Genomic DNA, 23,543 nt, shown 5'->3' with positions numbered 1-23,543 from the left:
ATTAGTTCGGTGTTCTAGGTGTGGGGTACTAGGTGTGGGGTACTACCAGTCGTTACTTTCGGTTACTGGACCAGCGCTCCAACCCTCCAAGGGTGAAGTTCCCCCAGATGCTGATCTTGGGTCAGTTTGGCATTTCCCCCACTAAGGGCTAAGTTTAGGATCGGGAAGATGATCATAGATCCCTGTCGATGGAAAAACATTCCCACGGCATGATGCTGCCACCACCATGCTACACTGTGAGGATGGTGTTCTCGGGGTGATGAGAGGTGTTACACTGTATCTATACTGTTTAAAAAAATCCTGTCGTTTATACAGTAAATTACTGTACGGTAAATAATGGCAGCACAGAAGCCAGTAAATTACTGTAAATTCATAGGACATTTACTGTAACAAACATTTAGAGTGTTACTGGAACACCTGACTACAGTAAGATGCTGTATTTCTAGAATGTACAGTGCATTACTGGAAGCACAGTGGTTGGTAAATTGTTGCAGATTTGCAGTGCAGGTAGTGCCAACGATAGGCAGTATTTCTGTGACATATATTTATTATAGGTATTTCAATACTTTCAATACCGGTTTAGTAATTTGTATTTCACTCGCCTTAACTATTTTGTAACAGTTTAATTATAATACATGTATTTTGTATTTTCTAATAAAAATATATTCTTGCAAGTAACCTGCTTAACTTCAACATTCTCGGTAACATAATCTTTTTACTTGCTATGACTGTGTTATATTATAGTTTAACTTAGTTACATTGACTGTAAGTCTTTCTGGATAATAGTGTCTGCAAAATTACCAAAATGTAAATGTGAAAAAGAACACCTGCATAGCACACTGCTGGGTATTATTCTAATGAGCTCCGCCCCCAAACAAGGCAAAGTAGTTTGAGGGCGGAGCTCGTTAGAATGATAGCTGTGTGTGCTTTGCAAATGCACATTTTTTACATTTTGGTCATTTGGCAGACACTCTTGTCTAGAGCAACTTACAGTCAGGGCATTCAACTAAGGTTGATTAAAAAACACATATCACAGTCATAGCAAGTAAAATGTTTCTGTAACCGTTACTGGGAATGTTGTTGTAGTTAATGAAACGTTGGCTTTCAAATTATCCTGTATTTGTAACTAGATACCTTTTGGATGTATCTTTGTCCATCTCTGGCTAGTGCATAGTACATTATTGTAAAATTCACAGCAACTTGCCACCAGCTTCTTGTAAGTTACTGTAAAATGCAGAGAAATTACAGTACAATACTGTAAGAAAGTAAATGCAACTGTAGTTATGTTGATATTTTACAGTATCTTACTGTAATTACATGGGATTAGTGCAAGCAGGTTGGCTGCTAGGTATTTGTATATTACAGCATATTAATGAATATTTGGTGTTTTATATCACTTGCGCTTCTAGAGGCCTAAACGAAGGCTTTAAAACTGGCTGCGATAACTAGTGATGTTACGTTTGATACCGGAGCTCCGAGGAATGCGTCGAATCGCTAAGCAGCTAACTTCAAAGCAGTGTGCCGATGCGTGTATCACATTATCAGAAGTGAGCCATCAATGACGTCCGAAGCTCTGTTTGATCACGTGCTTTTTCAAACCGTATGTTGCAAAATCCGAGTGATCCCACTGATTTTGCCGTCGTCCGGTATTTTCTTAGATTCCAAACTGCTTTAAAACACCGACCTCTACTAGCCACTGTACTTACAAATATACTGTTGTTAGGTTTTGGACCAAAACATTTCACCTGACTGGTAGCTGAGGTGAAATCTTGTTGAAGGCACACTATTTTGATGTGAAACTATAGTTTTTTTGTGAAACCACCCTTTCTGCACTGTTGATCAAGTCATTAGTTTTATTTAGTATAGTAGAAGCTTCTGTCTTAAGCATCCTAAATAACGCCATAGATTCAGTTTTAGAACAATAGAAAACTTGAAGGCAACAAAGGGAAGCGTGATGTAAGATGAGAACCTGGTATTCCAACTGATTATAGGACACTAATGGAGCCCACAGGGTGTGTTAGGTTATAGACGCCGTCCTGGTCGCTCCCTAGACACATCCTTCCATCACTTCCTGGTTTGAGTGGCTATAGGAAGTGGGAGTGTCAAGTCAAGGGGGGTTCGATTTTTTTTGTTGTTGCCTCAACTGACTAACCTCTCGGGTCATCTACTGTCTACTGCAATTAAGGAGCCAGGACACATGCTGGGAGTGGATATTATGGTGCCTTTTACCAAAAGCAGAAGGAAACATCAAGATCTCTTAGTGGTCGTTGACGGTTGTAGGAAATTAGTTGAATTGACAGAACACATCAATCGCACATGGAAGATCATGTTCGCATCTTCTGTTAACAGGACACGCACGACACTTGTGACAGCATGAGTTACGCTTCTCCATTAACTCTGGCTGACAGGAGTTAACAGGTTTCACGCCTACAGAAATCAACCCTCAGACGGAAGCTGACGGGTTCGCTTGAAAGGCTCCTCAACAAGTCACCTGATCCTGACCAGAATGGCTACTCACTGCTCGAGAGGCAACAGCACATACTTGAGCAGGTTAGGCACAGTGTAATCAAAGCTTGAGAAAAACAGAGGCATTACTACAATCTCAAATTCCAACAAGTGGCTTTTCAGTGTGATGATCTGGTATGGATCAGAGCCCACCCCACTGTCCAAAGCTGATGCTGGCTTCATGGCCAAACCTGCCCTTAAGTGGAAAGGCCCAGCCAAGGTTGTTATTAAGAGGCTAGGGCCCGTCAACTACTCTGTAGCTTTCCTTAGCCAGCCTGGCAACAGTGATGTGTATATATAGCCCACAAGGTTCCACAATTTCTTGATGTGTTAGGCTGTAGGTTCTGCCATGGTCATTCCCTAGACACATCCTTCCATCACTTCCTGGTTTGAGTGGCTATAGGCAGTGGGTGTGTCAAGTCCAGGGGAGGCCATTTTGACAGGAGGGAGGTCAAATTAGACCGCTGCACCTCTCGGGAGGATGTTGGTGGCCATATTTCCTAGAATACCTTTGGGAATTTGCCACTACAGTACATTAATGTATTCGTAGTTGATAACTTTGTCTCACATTCCAGTACATAGACTACAAGGTGATTACCCCAGTTTGTCTTTATTCCACAACGATATGGCTCATTCCAGATTTATTCTACAACGATATGGCTCATTCCAGATTTATTCTACAACTATATGGCTCATTCCAGATTTATTCTACAACTATATGGCTCCTTCCAGATTTATTCTACAACTATATGGCTCATTCCAGATTTATTCTACAACTATATGGCTCCTTCCAGATTTATTCCACAACGATATGGCTCATTCCAGATTTATTCTACAACTATATGGCTCATTCCAGATTTATTCTACAACTATATGGCTCATTCCAGATTTATTCTACAACTATATGGCTCATTCAAGATTTATTCCACAAGGACAGTGACAAGAAGAACTAAGCTAAAAAAAAACAGAGTCATCTGCTCCTGTCTTTTAGTGTACCTGTTCATTATGTACTTGTACGGTGCGCACTAATGAATACATCGCTGTTATTGTTGTTTCTAGTGACAGTGGAAGAGGAGAGCAAGGACCTACTGATTGACAGAGTATCTCTCTACAAGGGTGACATCACCATCCTCGAGGTCGACGCCATAGTTAATGCAGGTAATGTGCTTTTTTTTATTACCTTGATGCAGGAGTTTGTCAAACAAGCCAAGCCGTGCCTGTGGTCTTAGTTAAACGTTGTCTCACGCTACAACGACATGCAAACAGTTCTGCTGTGTTTGTTAATGTTGGTACAGTGCTTTTTAAATGTAAGGAAGCTGTGAGTGAAACAAACATAACCATGCAAGCACTTTTCTGTGTGTGTGTGTTATTACTGGTAGTGTGTGTTACATTTACATTTTTTTACATTTTAGTCATTTAGCAGACGCTCTTATCCAGAGCGACTTACAGTAGTGAATGCATACATTTCATACAATTTCATACATTTTTTTTTTCTGTGCTGGCCCCCCGTGGGAATCGAACCCACAACCCTGGTGTTACAAACACCATGCTCTACCAACTGAGCTACAGGGAAGGTGTGTGTTACCAGTGTTATTACTGGTAAGGTGTGTGTTATTACTGGTAAGGTGTGTGTTATTACTGGTAAGGTGTGTTATCACTGGTAAGGTGTGTGTTATTCCTGGTAAGGTGTGTGTTATTACTCGTAAGGTGTGTGTTATTACTCGTAAGGTGTGTGTTATTCCTGGTAAGGTGTGTGTTATTCCTGGTAAGGTGTGTGTTATTCCTGGTAAGGTGTGTGTTATTACTGGTAAGGTGTGTTATTACTGGTAAGGTGTGTTATTGCTGGTAAGGTGTGTTATTGCTGGTAAGGTGTGTTATTGCTGGTAAGGTGTGTGTTATTGCTGGTAAGGTGTGTGTTATCGCTGGTAAGGTGTGTTATTGCTGGTAAGGTGTGTTATCGCTGGTAAGGTGTGTGTTATCGCTGGTAAGGTGTGTGTTATCGCTGGTAAGGTGTGTGTTATCGCTGGTAAGGTGTGTGTTATCGCTGGTAAGGTGTGTGTTATCGCTGGTAAGGTGTGTGTTATCGCTGGTAAGGTGTGTGTTATCGCTGGTAAGGTGTGTTATTACTGGTAAGGTGTGTGTTATTACTGGTAAGGTGTGTGTTATTACTGGTAAGGTGTGTGTTATTACTGGTAAGGTGTGTTATCACTGGTAAGGTGTGTTATTGCTGGTAAGGTGTGTTATTGCTGGTAAGGTGTGTGTTATCACTGGTAAGGTGTGTGTTATCACTGGTAAGGTGTGTGTTATCACTGGTAAGGTGTGTTATTACTGGTAAGGTGTGTTATTGCTGGTAAGGTGTGTTATCGCTGGTAAGGTGTGTGTTATCGCTGGTAAGGTGTGTGTTATCGCTGGTAAGGTGTGTGTTATCGCTGGTAAGGTGTGTGTTATTACTGGTAAGGTGTGTGTTATTACTGGTAAGGTGTGTGTTATTACTGGTAAGGTGTGTGTTATTACTGGTAAGGTGTGTTATTACTGGTAAGGTGTGTTATTACTGGTAAGGAGTGTTATCACTGGTAAGGTGTGTGTTATTACTGGTAAGGTGTGTGTTATTACTGGTAAGGTGTGTGTTATTACTGGTAAGGTGTGTGTTATTACTGGTAAGGTGTGTGTTATTACTGGTAAGGTGTGTTATTACTGGTAAGGTGTGTTATTACTGGTAAGGTGTGTGTTATCACTGGTAAGGTGTGTTATTACTGGTAAGGTGTGTTATTACTGGTAAGGTGTGTTATTGCTGGTAAGGTGTGTGTTATTGCTGGTAAGGTGTGTGTTATTACTGGTAAGGTGTGTTATCGCTGGTAAGGTGTGTTATCGCTGGTAAGGTGTGTTATCGCTGGTAAGGTGTGTTATCACTGGTAAGGTGTGTTATTACTGGTAAGGTGTGTTATCGCTGGTAAGGTGTGTTATTACTGGTAAGGTGTGTTATCGCTGGTAAGGTGTGTTATCACTGGTAAGGTGTGTTATCACTGGTAAGGTGTGTTATTACTGGTAAGGTGTGTTATCGCTGGTAAGGTGTGTTATTACTGGTAAGGTGTGTTATCGCTGGTAAGGTGTGTTATCGCTGGTAAGGTGTGTTATCGCTGGTAAGGTGTGTTATCGCTGGTAAGGTGTGTGTTATCACTGGTAAGGTGTGTTATTACTGGTAAGGTGTGTTATCACTGGTAAGGTGTGTGTTATCACTGGTAAGGTGTGTGTTATCACTGGTAAGGTGTGTTATTACTGGTAAGGTGTGTTATTGCTGGTAAGGTGTGTTATCGCTGGTAAGGTGTGTGTTATCGCTGGTAAGGTGTGTGTTATCACTGGTAAGGTGTGTGTTATTACTGGTAAGGTGTGTGTTATTACTGGTAAGGTGTGTGTTATTACTGGTAAGGTGTGTTATTACTGGTAAGGTGTGTTATTACTGGTAAGGAGTGTTATCACTGGTAAGGTGTGTGTTATTACTGGTAAGGTGTGTGTTATTACTGGTAAGGTGTGTGTTATTACTGGTAAGGTGTGTGTTATTACTGGTAAGGTGTGTTATTACTGGTAAGGTGTGTTATCACTGGTAAGGTGTGTGTTATCACTGGTAAGGTGTGTGTTATTACTGGTAAGGTGTGTGTTATTACTGGTAAGGTGTGTGTTATTACTGGTAAGGTGTGTTATTGCTGGTAAGGTGTGTGTTATTACTGGTAAGGTGTGTGTTATTACTGGTAAGGTGTGTGTTATTACTGGTAAGGTGTGTGTTATCACTGGTAAGGTGTGTGTTATCACTGGTAAGGTGTGTGTTATTACTGGTAAGGTGTGTGTTATTACTGGTAAGGTGTGTGTTATTACTGGTAAGGTGTGTGTTATTACTGGTAAGGTGTGTGTTATTACTGGTAAGGTGTGTGTTATTACTGGTAAGGTGTGTGTTATTACTGGTAAGGTGTGTGTTATTACTGGTAAGGTGTGTGTTATCACTGGTAAGGTGTGTGTTATTACTGGTAAGGTGTGTTATTACTGGTAAGGTGTGTTATTACTGGTAAGGTGTGTGTTATCACTGGTAAGGTGTGTTATCACTGGTAAGGTGTGTTATCGCTGGTAAGGTGTGTGTTATCACTGGTAAGGTGTGTGTTATTACTGGTAAGGTGTGTGTTATTACTGGTAAGGTGTGTTATTACTGGTAAGGTGTGTTATCACTGGTAAGGTGTGTTATTACTGGTAAGGTGTGTGTTCTTACTGGTAAGGTGTGTGTTATTACTGGTAAGGTGTGTGTTATTACTGGTAAGGTGTGTGTTATTACTGGTAAGGTGTGTGTTATTACTGGTAAGGTGTGTGTTATTACTGGTAAGGTGTGTGTTATTACTGGTAAGGTGTGTGTTATTACTGGTAAGGTGTGTTATCACTGGTAAGGTGTGTGTTATCACTGGTAAGGTGTGTGTTATTACTGGTAAGGTGTGTGTTATTACTGGTAAGGTGTGTGTTATTACTGGTAAGGTGTGTGTTATTGCTGGTAAGGTGTGTTATTGCTGGTAAGGTGTGTTATTGCTGGTAAGGTGTGTGTTATTACTGGTAAGGTGTGTGTTATTACTGGTAAGGTGTGTGTTATTACTGGTAAGGTGTGTTATCACTGGTAAGGTGTGTGTTATTACTGGTAAGGTGTGTTATTGCTGGTAAGGTGTGTGTTATTACTGGTAAGGTGTGTGTTATTACTGGTAAGGTGTGTGTTATTACTGGTAAGGTGTGTGTTATCACTGGTAAGGTGTGTGTTATCACTGGTAAGGTGTGTGTTATTACTGGTAAGGTGTGTGTTATTACTGGTAAGGTGTGTGTTATTACTGGTAAGGTGTGTGTTATTACTGGTAAGGTGTGTGTTATTACTGGTAAGGTGTGTGTTATTACTGGTAAGGTGTGTGTTATCACTGGTAAGGTGTGTGTTATTACTGGTAAGGTGTGTTATTACTGGTAAGGTGTGTTATTACTGGTAAGGTGTGTGTTATCACTGGTAAGGTGTGTTATTACTGGTAAGGTGTGTTATCGCTGGTAAGGTGTGTGTTATCACTGGTAAGGTGTGTGTTATTACTGGTAAGGTGTGTGTTATTACTGGTAAGGTGTGTTATTACTGGTAAGGTGTGTTATCACTGGTAAGGTGTGTTATTACTGGTAAGGTGTGTGTTCTTACTGGTAAGGTGTGTGTTATTACTGGTAAGGTGTGTGTTATTACTGGTAAGGTGTGTGTTATTACTGGTAAGGTGTGTGTTATTACTGGTAAGGTGTGTGTTATTACTGGTAAGGTGTGTGTTATTACTGGTAAGGTGTGTTATCACTGGTAAGGTGTGTGTTATCACTGGTAAGGTGTGTGTTATTACTGGTAAGGTGTGTGTTATTACTGGTAAGGTGTGTGTTATTGCTGGTAAGGTGTGTTATTGCTGGTAAGGTGTGTTATTGCTGGTAAGGTGTGTTATTGCTGGTAAGGTGTGTGTTATTACTGGTAAGGTGTGTGTTATTACTGGTAAGGTGTGTTATCACTGGTAAGGTGTGTGTTATTACTGGTAAGGTGTGTGTTATTACTGGTAAGGTGTGTGTTATTACTGGTAAGGTGTGTGTTATTACTGTTAAGGTGTGTGTTATTACTGGTAAGGTGTGTTATTACTGGTAAGGTGTGTGTTATTACTGGTAAGGTGTGTGTTATTACTGGTAAGGTGTGTTATTACTGGTAAGGTGTGTTATCACTGGTAAGGTGTGTTATTACTGGTAAGGTGCGTGTTATTACTGGTAAGGTGTGTGTTATCACTGGTAAGGTGTGTGTTATTACTGGTAAGGTGTGTTATTACTGGTAAGGTGTGTTATTACTGGTAAGGTGTGTGTTATCACTGGTAAGGTGTGTTATTACTGGTAAGGTGTGTTATTACTGGTAAGGTGTGTTATTGCTGGTAAGGTGTGTGTTATTGCTGGTAAGGTGTGTGTTATTACTGGTAAGGTGTGTTATCGCTGGTAAGGTGTGTTATCACTGGTAAGGTGTGTTATCACTGGTAAGGTGTGTTATCGCTGGTAAGGTGTGTTATCACTGGTAAGGTGTGTTATCGCTGGTAAGGTGTGTTATCACTGGTAAGGTGTGTGTTATTGCTGGTAAGGTGTGTTATCGCTGGTAAGGTGTGTTATCACTGGTAAGGTGTGTTATCGCTGGTAAGGTGTGTTATCGCTGGTAAGGTGTGTTATCACTGGTAAGGTGTGTTATCACTGGTAAGGTGTGTTATTACTGGTAAGGTGTGTTATCGCTGGTAAGGTGTGTTATTACTGGTAAGGTGTGTTATCGCTGGTAAGGTGTGTTATCACTGGTAAGGTGTGTTATCACTGGTAAGGTGTGTTATTACTGGTAAGGTGTGTTATCGCTGGTAAGGTGTGTTATTACTGGTAAGGTGTGTTATCGCTGGTAAGGTGTGTTATCGCTGGTAAGGTGTGTTATCACTGGTAAGGTGTGTTATTGCTGGTAAGGTGTGTGTTATCACTGGTAAGGTGTGTTATCACTGGTAAGGTGTGTTATTACTGGTAAGGTGTGTTATCACTGGTAAGGTGTGTGTTATCACTGGTAAGGTGTAATTGTTTTTAATGAACTTTCACCTGTTCCGGGGCTGTGAAAACAATAAGAAAAAAAAGAAAAGTTGTTGCAATGCACATCTTACCTCACATGCAAGCTCTGTGATGTTGCTGTGTTTGCTGCCATCTAGTGCTGTTGGCTTGTAAAGTGCTGACTCTCGCTGGATTGACTGGTGGGTTGATGGTCATAGTCCTCTCATGTGAAAGTAAGAAACACACAATAAATGTTTAATCATTGTCTTTGATCAGTTCTTCACTATCAAGAATAATGTTTTTTTTTGTGATATGAGATTAAGCATAACTACCTACTTCCGGACTTGGCTGCTAGAACTTGCCTTGAGGGCTATAGTTTTTTGGGGGTCCGTGTGGGATATGTGATATGTGATGATGTGTGTATGATGTGATGATATGTGATGATATGATGTGATGATATGTGTATGATGTGATGTGGATGATGATATGTGATGATATGATTTGTGATGATATGTGATGACATGTGATGATATGATATGTGATGATATGTGATGATATGTGTATGATGTGATGATATGTGATGATATGTGTATGATGTGATGTGGATGATGATATGTGATGATATGATATGTGATGATTTGTGATGATATGTGTATGATGTGATGTGGATGATGATATGTGATGATATGATGTGATTATATGTGATGAGATGTGATGATATGATATGTGATGATATGATATGTGATGATATGTGTATGATGTGATGTGATGATATGATATGTGATGATATGTGATGATATGTGTATGATGTGATGTGATGATATGTGTATGATGTGATGTGGATGATGATATGTGATGATATGTGATGATATGTGATGATATGTGATGATATGTGTATGATGTGATATGTCATGATATGATATGTGATGATATGATGTGATATGTGATAGTATGTGATGATATGTGATGATATGATGTGTGATGATATGTGATGATATGTGATATGTGTATGATGTGATGTGGATGATGATGTGTGATGATATGTGATGATATGTGATGATATGTGTATGATGTGAAGATATGTGATGATATGTGGATGATGATATGATGATGTGTGATGATATGTGATGATAGGTGATATCTGTATGATGTGATGTGGATGATGATATGTGATGATATGTGTATGATGTGATGATATGTGATGATATGTGTATGATGTGAAGATATGTGATGATATGTGGATGATGATATGATGATGTGTGATGATATGTGATGATAGGTGATATCTGTATGATGTGATGTGGATGATGATATGTGATGATATGTGTATGATGTGATGATATGTGATGATATGTGTATGATGTGAAGATATGTGATGATATGTGGATGATGATATGATGATGTGTGATGATATGATGTGATGATATGATGTGATGATATGATGTGATGATAGGTGTACGATATGATGTGGATGATGATATGTGTATGATGTGATGACATGTGATGTGTATGATTTTACGTTAGATGCTAGAGTTATACGTTTGTTAGTTTTCCGGTTAATGAACAGCCTGTTATCTGTAGCAGCACGCTGAGCCAAAAAAGATCATACAGGGACTGGTGGTAGTCTATTATAGCAGTCAGGGACTCCATACAGGGACTGATGGTAGTCTATTATAGCAGTCAGGGACTCCATACAGGGACTGGTGGTAGTCTATTATAGCAGTCAGGGACTCCATACAGGGACTGGTGGTAGTCTATTATAGCAGTCAGAGACTCCATACAGGGACTCCATACAGGGACTCCATACAGGGACTGGTGGTAGTCTATTATAGCAGTCAGGGACTCCATACAGGGACTGGTGGTAGTCTATTATAGCAGTCTGAGACTCCATACATGGACTGGTGGTAGTCTATTATAGCAGTCAGGGACTCCATACAGGGACTCCATACAGGGACTGGTGGTAGTCTATTATAGCAGTCAGGGACTCCATACAGGGACTGGTGGTAGTCTATTATAGCAGTCAGGGACTCCATACAGGGACTGGTGGTAGTCTATTATAGCAGTCAGGGACTCCTTACAGGGACTGGTGGTAGTCTATTATAGCAGTCAGGGACTCCATACAGGGACTCCATACAGGGACTCCATACAGGGACTGGTGGTAGTCTATTATAGCAGTCAGGGACTCCATACAGGGACTGGTGGTAGTCTATTATAGCAGTCAGAGACTCCATACAGGGACTCCATACAGGGACTGGTGGTAGTCTATTATAGCAGTCAGAGACTCCATACAGGGACTGGTGGTAGTCTATTATAGCAGTCAGAGACTCCATACAGGGACTCCATACAGGGACTGGTGGTAGTCTATTATAGCAGTCAGAGACTCCATACAGGGACTCCATACAGGGACTGGTGGTAGTCTATTATAGCAGTCAGGGACTCCATACAGGGACTGGTGGTAGTCTATTATAGCAGTCAGAGACTCCATACAGGGACTGGTGGTAGTCTATTATAGCAGTCAGGGACTCCATACAGGGACTCCATACAGGGACTGGTGGTAGTCTATTATAGCAGTCAGGGACTCCATACAGGGACTGGTGGTAGTCTATTATAGCAGTCAGAGACTCCATACAGAGACTGGTGGTAGTCTATTATAGCAGTCAGAGACTCCATACAGGGACTCCATACAGGGACTCCATACAGGGACTGGTGGTAGTCTATTATAGCAGTCAGGGACTCCATACAGGGACTGGTGGTAGTCTATTATAGCAGTCAGGGACTCCATACAGAGACTGGTGGTAGTCTATTATAGCAGTCTGAGACTCCATACAGGGACTCCATACAGAGACTGGTGGTAGTCTATTATAGCAGTCAGAGACTCCATACAGGGACTGTTGGTAGTCTATTATAGCAGTCAGAGACTCCATACAGGGACTGGTGGTAGTCTATTATAGCAGTCAGAGACTCCATACAGGGACTGGTGGTAGTCTATTATAGCAGTCAGGGACTCCATACAGGGACTGTTGGTAGTCTATTATAGCAGTCAGGGACTCCATACAGGGACTCCATACAGGGACTGGTGGTAGTCTATTATAGCAGTCAGAGACTCCATACAGGGACTCCATACAGGGACTCCATACAGAGACTGGTGGTAGTCTATTATAGCAGTCAGGGACTCCATACAGGGACTCCATACAGGGACTGGTGGTAGTGTATTATAGCAGTCAGAGACTCCATACAGGGACTGGTGGTAGTCTATTATAGCAGTCAGGGACTCCATACAGGGACTGGTGGTAGTCTATTATAGCAGTCAGAGACTCCATACAGGGACTCCATACAGGGACTCCATACAGGGACTGGTGGTAGTCTATTATAGCAGTCAGGGACTCCATACAGGGACTGGTGGTAGTCTATTATAGCAGTCAGAGACTCCATACAGGGACTCCATACAGGGACTCCATACAGGGACTGGTGGTAGTCTATTATAGCAGTCAGGGACTCCATGCAGGGACTGGTGGTAGTCTATTATAGCAGTCTGAGACTCCATACAGGGACAGGGGGTAGTCTATTATAGCAGTCAGGGACTCCATACAGGGACTCCATACAGGGACTGGTGGTAGTCTATTATAGCAGTCAGGGACTCCATACAGGGACTGGTGGTAGTCTATTATAGCAGTCAGAGACTCCATACAGGGACTCCATACAGGGACTCCATACAGGGACTGGTGGTAGTCTATTATAGCAGTCAGAGACTCCATACAGGGACTGGTGGTAGTCTATTATAGCAGTCAGAGACTCCATACAGGGACTGTTGGTAGTCTATTATAGCAGTCAGGGACTCCATACAGGGACTCCATACAGGGACTGGTGGTAGTCTATTATAGCAGTCAGGGACTCCATACAGGGACTGGTGGTAGTCTATTATAGCAGTCAGGGACTCCATACAGGGACTGGTGGTAGTCTATTATAGCAGTCAGGGACTCCATACAGGGACTCCATACAGGGACTCCATACAGGGACTGGTGGTAGTCTATTATAGCATTCAGAGACTCCATACAGGGACTGGTGGTAGTCTATTATAGCAGTCAGGGACTCCATACAGGGACTGGTGGTAGTCTATTATAGCAGTCAGGGACTCAATACAGAGACTGGTGGTAGTCTATTATAGCAGTCTGAGACTCCATACAGGGACTCCATACAGAGACTGGTGGTAGTCTATTATAGCAGTCAGAGACTCCATACAGGGACAGGGGGTAGTCTATTATAGCAGTCAGGGACTCCATACAGGGACTCCATACAGGGACTGGTGGTAGTCTATTATAGCAGTCAGAGACTCCATACAGGGACTCCATACAGGGACTCCATACAGGGACTGGTGGTAGTCTATTATAGCAGTCAGGGACTCCATGCAGGGACTGGTGGTAGTCTATTATAGCAGTCAGGGACTCCATACAGGGACTCCATACAGGGACTGGTGGTAGTCTATTATAGCAGTCAGAGACTCCATACAGGGACAGGGGGTAGTCTATTATAGCAGTCAGGGACTCCATACAGGGACTCCATACAGGGACTGGTGGTAGTCTATTATAGCAGTCAGGGACTCCATACAGGGACTGGTGGTAGTCTATTATAGCAGTCAGAGACTCCATACAGGGACTGGTGGTAGTCTATTATAGCAGTCAGGGACTCCATACAGGGACTCCATACAGGGACTGGTGGTAGTCTATTATAGCAGTCAGGGACTCCATACAGGGACTGGTGGTAGTCTATTATAGCAGTCAGGGACTCCATACAGGGACTGGTGGTAGTCTATTATAGCAGTCAGGGACTCCATACAGGGACTGGTGGTAGTCTATTATAGCAGTCTGAGACGAGAGAGAGAAAAGAGAGAAGAGAGAAGAGAGAAGAGAGGAGAGAGGAGAGAGGAGAGAGGAGAGAGAGAGAGACTTTTGACTTTTTGTCTTTCTTTACTGAAACATTCTCATTTCATTTCATAAAACCAAAAATACATGTACCATACTCACCTTTCCAGCAACCACATGGTACAAACCAACATCACAATACTCAAAACAATACCCACTCCTACAACCGTATATCCAAAACATCTTCCCCAGCTATACAGACAGCCCCCCCAACACACCATATCTCCTGAAACATCTCCAAACTTTTTATCATTTTATAGAACTCAAACTCAACCCTAAGGCGCGCAGAGACCATCCCAATAAACACTAGTAAAGGGTCTGTTATCCCTCCACCTTTGACCCTGTTCCTCCTTGTTAGCCAAATAGCTAACTTTGCCTGAGCAAACAGAAAATTCAACATTTTTCCTTCTCCTTACTTGAATACCTGTATCCCATTATGAACACCCCAACAGTAAAGACCACCCCCAACCTCTCACACAGACATTCCAACAGAGACATTAATGGCATTAGTCTGGTGCACAGAGAAAACACATGAATCACAGTTTCTTTCATTTTACAGAAAGGACACTCCTGCCCGACTCCTGGTTCAACCGTACCAACCAGCTGTTAGTGGCCAGGGCTCCATGAAGAACCCTCCACTGGAGGTCCCCTGACCTCTTTGGTACTGGGGGTTTGTAGAGTCCCCTCCATCTAAAACCCACCATACTCTCTACCCCACATACCCCCTGCCACTGATGTGCCTTCACTCCTGTTAGGCTCCTAATGTTCCTCACCTTAATGCAGAGGTTGTAGAGGGCTTTACCTCCCACCCCTTCAAACTCCCCCAGGCTCGGAGTGTTAAAATCTAACAAATCCTCCAGATCCCCTTGCCAGTCTCCAGTTTCTGCCGTCACCTGCAGTGGCGGAAACATTGGTGGCCCTTCTCCCTTTGGCTGCTCAAACATCCCCCTTACCGGCTCAGACAGTGCCTCCTGGACCTCCTCCAGGAATCTCTCCAGCAGCCTAAGAGACGTTATTCCTGTTTGCTGTGCCAAGACTTCCGGGCTTTTCCACCCCTCCTCTCCCAGCAGTCTCAGGTCACCCAGCCTTTTTACACCCCCTGCCATCCGTTGCCTCTGCAGGGTGGCTGACTGGACCGATCTCAAAGGGATGGCTGGGTTGTGGAAGATAGGCTCCTCCCACACCCACAGCCCAGGCTCCACACCCCCTTCTCGTGTGGGCCTTAGCAGCTGCCAGGCCCTCAGCGCCGCAGAGTAAAAGTCTGAGAGACCTGCTGTACTCAGCCTCTCCAGCTTCATGAGGAACAGCTGCCGGTCCAACCCTAAATCTCCAGCTCTCCTCAGCAGCGCGCATGCTGGTTCCCTCCAGCCGACATCAGTATGGTACAGCAGTCTCTGCACCGCCTTTAGCCAGAAAGCAGCCATCCTGCTCTCCAGTTCCACCAGGCCCCGTCCTCCTTCATGCACGGGCATTTACAACACTGCCGCCCTCAGCCAGTGATGGCCCGACCAGAAGAAGTCCACCAGCTTGCGTTGCAGGTCTGCGAGCAGACCGGCGGGGGGGTTGAGGACAGCCAGTTTATGCCACAGGGAAGATGCCACCAGGTTGTTAATTATCAGCACCCTCCCTCTATATGACACTTGGGACAGGAGCCACCTCCACCTGGCCAGTCTTGACACCACTGCCTGTGACAGCCCCTCCCAGTTCTTCCTGACCCACCTCTCCGAGCCCAGGTACACCCCCAACACTTTAAGCCCTTCACAACCCCACTGCAAACCCCCTGGACGCAGAGGAGGAGCGCTATCCCACCATGCCCCGCATAACAGAGCTTTGCTCTTGCCCCAGTTTACCTTAGCTGATGAAGCTCCCTCGTACACCTTCAGACTGGTCTCTAGTCCCTGCATATCCTTACCATCCCTGACCATCACAGAGACATCATCTGCATATGCTGACACTGCTATGCCTGTCACCATTTCCATGCCTGTCCAGCACACTCCCTGCAGTCTCCTGTGTAGCAGTCCTAAAAAAGGCTAAATGGCTAGTGTGTATAACTGCCCAGATAGAGGGCATCCTTGTTTAATGCCCCGTCTCACCCAGACTAGCCTACTGAGCCCCCCTCCCACCTTGACCTTGCATGACGCCCCAGCATACAACAGCTTCACACAGGTCAAAAAACTCCTCCCAAACCCAAACACAGACATCACATTAAACAGATATTCATGGTCCACTCTGTCAAAAGCCTTCTCTTGATCTAAAGAGACCAGTCCAAAGTTCACATTAGAACCTCTCGACAAGTCCAACATGTCCCTAATTAAGAACAGGTTGTCCGTGATTGAGCGTCCCGGTACACAATATGTTTGGTCCTTGTGTACTATAGAGTCCAGATGGGACTTCAGTCTGTTAGAGAGGACCTTGGCAAATATCTTGTAGTCCGCACAGAGCAATGCCACAGGCCTCCAGTTCTTAAGTTCACACAAGTCACCTTTTTTGGGCAGGAGAGTCAGAGCCGCCCGACGGCAGCTCATCGGCAACTCTCCTACCCCGACGCATTCACGCAACACGCAAAAGAAGTCCTGTCCAATTATTCCCCAGAATTTTTTATAAAACTCCACTGGGAGTCCATCGACCCCCGGTGCACGACCGGGGGACATCTGGGTTACGGCATCTGCCAGTTCATGGGACAACAGAGGAACGTCCAAATCATCCCTCTGTGCCAGAGAGAGTTTAGGGAGTCCTGTGAACAAAACCTGAGCACACATAGGATCACACAGTTCCGTTCTACACAACTCAGTATAAAACTCCACAGTCCAGTGCCGCATCTCCCCCACCACAGCGGTCACCCGCCCATCAGACAGCCGTAGACAATGCATACCTTTGGTTTCACTGCTCTGTCTTTCCAAACCAAAGAAGAAGGAGCTGGGAGCATCCATCTCCTTGAGCATGGAGAACGTAGCTCTTACAAGTGCTCCCTTTGCTTTAACCTGGAAAAAACTGCTCAGGTCCCTACGTAATTCAGCTAAATTAGCCTGGAGGCCTACATTGCCTTGCCCCACCATCTCTACCTCCATCTCACTAATACTACGCTCGAGTTCCCCCAATACTCTCCTAGCCTCTGAGGATGAGAGAGCTGTGTACTGTTGACAGAAGAGCCGAATTTGGACTTTCCCCACATCCCACCATTGGCTCAGAGACTCATACTCCTCTATTCGCTGCCTCCACCTTTCCCAGAAGGTCAGGAAACCTGCGCAAAAAGTGGCATCTTGTAAGAGTTTTACATTGAATTTCCAATAGGATGCCTGCCGAGGCCCTGGTGAAATAGACAGCCGAGCCATGGTTATGTGATGATCGGAAAACCCCACCGGGAGAATGGTAGCGCCCAACAGCCTATTGCTCTGACTCCTGGACATATAAAACCGATCAAGTCGGGCTGCACTCACCCTAGCCCCAAAAACCTTCACCCATGTGTACTGTCTTGTGTTCGGATGTTTAGTTCTCCAAACATCCACTAGGTTGAACTGATTAATAATATCCCTTAACACTCCCACTGACACTGAATGAGGCTCTTCCCCATTTCTGTCTTTTGTAAAATCCATTGTGCAGTTCCAGTCCCCTCCGACCACCAGCGTCTCCTCAGGCGCTACCTGTGAGAGTTCCTTTCTAAGACTCCCAAATAGAACCCCTCTTTCTCTCCCTGTGTTAGGCGCATACACATTTATAAAGACAAAAACCATGTTGTTAATTTCTGCTTTAACAACAAGGAGCCTACCCCTACACACCTCCTTTGAGGAGCAAATTTTTACAGACAGACCCGGTGCAAAAAGGACTGCCACCCCTGCACTAAGATTTGTCCCATGGCTCAACACACTTGCCCCTTTCCACCAGAGCCCCCAATCGACTTCATTCAACACATCACTATGTGTCTCCTGCAGAAACAACACCTGTACTTTTTTTAGTTTTACGTATTCACCCAACACACTCCTCTTTCCCGCATCTCTGGCGCCATTTATATTGAGCGAGCCTACCCGTAGAGTCTCCATAAGAAGTGGGAGAAAAGCCAGCAGAGAAAAAAGACCAATAGCAAAGCTCAAAAAGCCGCAGTGTCAGAAAGAAGGTATACATCTAAACAGTGTCTGAAGGTAAACCCTTACGCACTGTTGTGACCCACTTCCTCAACCTAAACCGTTTCCTGGGTGAGAGGACACCATGCCCCTCATTTTTCACAGCATGTTGTACTGATCGTACAAACTTTCTTGAATTTTTTCCCCTTGGTCTCATTCAGGAACCTTGTCAGTTCTCTCAACGTGTACTTAGACCCCTCTGCTTGACTTGCTGTCAGCTCCGGGCCTATTGAAGAGGAGTCTGAAAAAAATATCTCCTCATCCTCTTCCTCAGACTCACTTTCCTCCTCATCTCTATCTCCCACCCTGAACACTTGCTCTTCCTCTCTGGTCATGGCATCTCCCACAGCAACAGGCCAAATTTCCATTGTGCCTTTAACCACACCCTTTTTCCTTTTCCGCTTGGCACCCTCCTTCTCCCCCCCTAGTCTCTTACACTTCCCCACTATACTCTCCTCATCCACTAGCATAACCTGACTAGACCTAGCATCCTCTTCACCACCCTCCATAGCATGACTAGGCCCAGCATCATTTACACCATCCTCCATATCATAGCTAAGCCCAGCCTCAGCTACCCCACCATCTCTAGCCTGACTAGGCTTAGCCTCCAGTACCCCACCATCTCTAGCCTTACTAGACCCAGCCTCCACTACACCACCATCTCTAGTCTGACTAGACCCAGCCTCCTCTACCCCACCATCCCTAGTTTGACTAGACCCAGCCTCCTCTACCCCACCATCTCTTGCCTTACTAGACCCAGCCTCAGCTACCCCACCATCCCTGGTATGACTAGGCCCAGCCTCTGCTGTCTGCATCTCATTTCCCCCTGCACTTTGACCTCGATTTCCCCCACCGGCGCTTGTACCCTCACTTTGTCTACGGCCTTTATGTGGGCACGCAAAGCTCTTATGCCCCAAATCCCCACACTCAAAACACCGTAGACTGTCTGTGCTGGCAAACCCTGCATAGAGCCCCTCCCCATGCCTCACTTTAAAATGCACATTTAGCTGTTGCTCATTGTTGTTCAGAAACATAAACACTTGCCTCCGGAACGAAACAACGTGCTTAACAGCAGCTGCCTGAAAACCTGCCGACAGTACACGAAACCCGCTAGCAAACTTACCAAAACGACTCAGCTCTTTCCTGATTTGATCGTCCGTAACAAACTGAGGTAAATTTGTAACAACTACTCTTGTCGAAGGGGTAGAAAGAGGTAAAACTGGCACCAACACATCCCTTACAAATATTCCGCTAGCAATTAGCCTACCAACCAAATGTTCTCTTTTCATGAACACCACCACCGCTTTGTTCATTCTAGAAGCAGAATGTATAAATTCAGCTCCTACCTGTTCACCGACCACGAGCAGAACCTCCTCCACCTTAACTCCATTCTCAGGAACACACCTGAATCCATGCCGTATCGACAGCGTCTCCTCCGCGCTAGGCTGAGAAGCCATCGCGCACACTACACCTTGCAAACCCCAGGAAACTTACTCTGTCCTCTTCCACCCTAACTTTGAAAAAAAAACGGTGGATACCGCTAAAACAAATATTGCATTAACCGTACACCATAGAAAATAAAATGTAAGAAAAAGATCAAGAAAAGTTAGTTAGGACAGAGTCCTCCGCACCAAACACTCAAACTCCAAAAAACTCCCAGCATGGAGAGAGAGAGAGAGAGAGAGAGAGAGAGAGAGAGAGAGAGAGAGAGAGAGAGAGAGAGAGAGAGAGAGAGAGAGAGAGAGAGAGAGAGAGAGAGAGAGAGAGAGAGAGAGAGAGAAGACTCTGTCTGTCGGCCACTTTCAGAACTACTGGCTGAAAAGTATACTTCAGTAGCGGTGAATCTCTTTAAGTAACATGTGGTCATTGTTCGTCTTAATCTAGCTGAGATTTAAAAAAAAATGTAACCTTTATTTAACTAGGCAAATCAAATCAAATGTATTTATATAGCCCTTCTTACATCAGCTGATATCACAAAGTGCTGTACAGAAACCCAGCCTAAAACCCCAAACAGCAAGCAATGCAGGTGTAAAAGCACGGTGGCTAGGAAAAACTCCCTAGAAAGGCCAAAACCTAGGAAGAAACCTAGAGAGGAACCAGGCTATGAGGCGTGGCCAGTCCTCTTCTGGCTGTGCCGGGTGGAGATTATAACAGCACATGGGCTGAATGTTCAAATGTTCATAAATGACCAGCATTGTCAAATAATAAGAATCATAGTAGTTGTCGAGGGTGCAACAAGTCAGTAACACAAGAGTAAGTGTCAGTTGGCTTTTTCATAGCCGATCTTTGAGAGTATCTCTATCGCTCCTGCTGTCTCTAGAGAGTTGAAAGCAGCAGGTCTGGGACAGGTAGCACGTCCGGTGAATAGGTCAGGGTTCCAGCAGGTCTGGGACAACATGTCTGGGACAGGTAGCACGTCCGGTGAACAGGTCAGGGTTCCATAGCTGCAGGCAGAACAGTTGGAACTGGAGCAGCAGCACGGCCAGGTGAACTGGGGACAGCAAGGAGTCATCAAGCCAGGTAGTCCTGAGGCATGGTCCTAGGGCTCAGGTCCTCCGAGAGAGAGAAAGAAAGAAAGAAAAAGAGAGAATTAGAGAGAGCATATTTAAATTCACACAGGACACCGGAAAAGACAAGAGAAATACTCCAGATGTGACAGACTGACCCTAGCCCCCCGACACATAAACTACTGCAGCATAAATACTGGGGCTGAGACAGGAGGGGTCAGGAGACACTGTGGCCCCATCCGATGAAACCCCCGGACAGGGCCAAACAGGTAGGATATAACCCCACCCACTTTGCCAAAGCACAGCCTCCACACCACTGGAGGGATATCTCCAACCACCAACATACCATCCCGGGACAAGGCCGAGTATAGCCCACAAAGATCTCCGCCACGGCACAGCCCAAGGGGGGGCGCCAGCCCAGACTGAAAGACCGCGTCAGTGACTCAACCCACTCAAGTGACGCACCCCTCCTAGGGACGGCATGGAAGAGCACCAGTAAGCCAGTGACTCAGCCCCCGTAATAGGGTTAGAGGCAGAGAATCCCAGTGGAGAGAGGGGAACCGGCCAGGCAGAGACAGCAAGGGCGGTTCGTTGCTCCAGCCTTTCCGTTCACCTTCACACCCCTGGGCCAGACTACACTTAATCATAGGACCTACTGAAGAGATATGTCTTCAGTAAAGACTTAAAGGTTGAGACTGAGTCTACGTCTCTCACATGGGTAGGCAGACTATTCCATAAAAATGGAGCTCTATAGGAGAAAGCCCTGCCTCCAGCTGTTTGCTTAGAAATTCTAGGAACAATTAGGAGGCCCGCATCTTGTGACCGTAGCGTACGTGTAGGTATGTACGGCACGACCAAATCGGAAAGATAGGTAGGAGCAAGCCCATGTAATGCTTTGTAGGTTAGCAGTAAAACCTTGAAATCAGCCCTTGCCTTAACAGGAAGCCAGTGTAGGGAGGCTAGCACTGGAGTAATATGATCAAATTTGTGGGTTCTAGTCAGGATTCTAGCAGCCGTATTTAGCACTAACTGAAGTTTATTTAGTGCTTTATCCGGGTAGCCGGAAAGTAGAGCATTGCAGTAGTCCAACCTAGAAGTAACAAAGGCATGGATTCATTTTTCTGCGTCATTTTTGGACAGAAAGTTTCAGATTTTTGCAATGTTACGTAGATGGAAAAAAGCTGTCCTTGAAACAGTCTTGATATGTTCTTCAAAAGAGAGATCAGGGTCCAGAGTAATGCCGAGGTCCTTCACAGTTTTATTTGAGACGACTGTACAACCATCCAGATTAATTGTCAGATTCAACAGAAGATCTCTTTGTTTCTTGGGACCTAGAACAAGCATCTCTGTTTTGTCCGAGTTCAAGAGTAGAAAGTTTGCAGCCATCCACTTCCTTATGTCTGAGACACAGGCTTCTAGTCAGTTAAGAACAATTTCTTATTTTTAATGACAGCCTACCTAGGAACAGTGGGTTAACTGCCTTGTTCAGGGGCAGAACGACAGATTTTTACCTTGTCAGTTCAGGGATTTGATCCAGCAACCTTTCGGTTACTGGCCCAACGCTCTAACCACTAGGCTACCTGCCGCCGAGATTGATAAATCTTTTGGGTAATTTCACTGATTGCTAATCCGATGCATTTAGAAGGAGCTGCATAGAGTGTGAGTCCTGACTGGTACCCTATTTCCTATGGGCCCTGGGCAAAAATAGTGCACTTTATATAGGGAATAGGGTGCCATTTGGGACTGAAAGATGGAATGAGGCTCAGTCAGGATTTACAGCTAATCCATGTTATTTTCTTTATGCCTTTAGATCAAAAACACAATTGAATACTAAATAATTTCGCTCCTCTCACTGTCTGTCTTTCACAAGGATAATACAATCTGAATATATAAATGTCATTGCTACTCCACTAAAAATTCTCAACAGATTGAGGCCATTCGGATAGGTTGGCGTGTGTCTTTGTGTGGAGGGTAATAATGATGACCTCTCATCCCTCCATCCTCTCATCCTCTCATCCCTCCATCCTCTAGTCCTCTCATCCCTCCATCCTCTCATCCCTCCATCCTCTAGTCCTCTCATCCCTCCATCCTCTAGTCCTCTCATCCTCTCATCCCTCCATCCTCTAGTCCTCTCATCACTCCATCCTCTCATCCCTCCATCCTCTCATCACTCCATCCTCTAGTCCTCTCATCCTCTCATCCCTCCATCCTCTAGTCCTCTCATCCTCTCATCCTCTCATCACTCCATCCTCTAGTCCTATCATCCTCTCATCACTCCATCCTCTAGTCCTCTCATCCCTCCATCCTCTAGTCCTCTCATCCCTCTCATCACTCCATCCTCTAGTCCTCTCATCCTGTCATCATGCCATCCTCTAGTCCTCTCATCCCTCCATCCTCTCATCATGCCATGTTCTTGTCCTTTCATGCTTCTCTATTAGATAGTTGTATTGTTTGCTAGAGTGTAGGGCTTATGGGTAATAAACCATTCTAGAGGGTCTCAGCTGAGACCAGGAGAGCCAGAGAGGTTATGGTAATTGGTATGCAGTGGTATACTGCAGCAGCCACTCACATCCCCATAGCAGGCATCAGAGACTTGAAGAGTGTTAGTGAGGCATAACACAACCAACCCTCCACAGTCTGAATCTGTCTGTCTGTCTGTCTGTCTGTCTGTCTGTCTGTCTGTCTGTCTGTCTGTCTGTCTGTCTGTCTGTCTGTCTGTCTGTCTGTCTGTCTGTCTGTCTGTCTGTCTGTCTGTCTGTCTGTCTGTCTGCAGAACAGTACCCTACACTTTGTTGTGTGATCGTTGTCGTTTTTGCCCTGACTACTCTACATATTTCCAATTGGGACAACAAAGAGTTTGATTGATTGATTGAAAAGACCATGTTTCGAAGAAACCTGTAGGGTAACCT

General features: G+C 44.6%; 1 protein-coding gene and 1 non-coding gene across 2 annotated transcripts in view; one reads left to right on the top strand and one right to left on the bottom strand.

Moving 5' to 3' along the window:
* Positions 1–22,921, top strand: part of LOC123731445 (ADP-ribose glycohydrolase MACROD2-like) — a 28,550-nt gene extending 5,629 nt beyond the window's left edge. Inside the window, exons 2-3 of the mRNA XM_045710187.1 lie at positions 3,565–3,663; positions 22,890–22,921. Coding sequence (XP_045566143.1) covers positions 3,565–3,663; positions 22,890–22,921 — 131 coding nt within the window. The remainder of the gene's footprint in view (positions 1–3,564; positions 3,664–22,889) is intronic.
* On the bottom strand, positions 4,006–4,081 carry trnat-ugu (transfer RNA threonine (anticodon UGU)). The gene has a single exon. It is a non-coding gene; the product is annotated as a tRNA-Thr (tRNA).
* Positions 22,922–23,543: the final 622 nt, after the last annotated feature.

Source organism: Salmo salar, chromosome ssa28 (assembly GCF_905237065.1).
Source record: "Salmo salar chromosome ssa28, Ssal_v3.1, whole genome shotgun sequence".
Taxonomy (NCBI): domain Eukaryota; kingdom Metazoa; phylum Chordata; class Actinopteri; order Salmoniformes; family Salmonidae; genus Salmo; species Salmo salar.
This window is presented reverse-complemented; position numbering and strand designations above follow the sequence as displayed.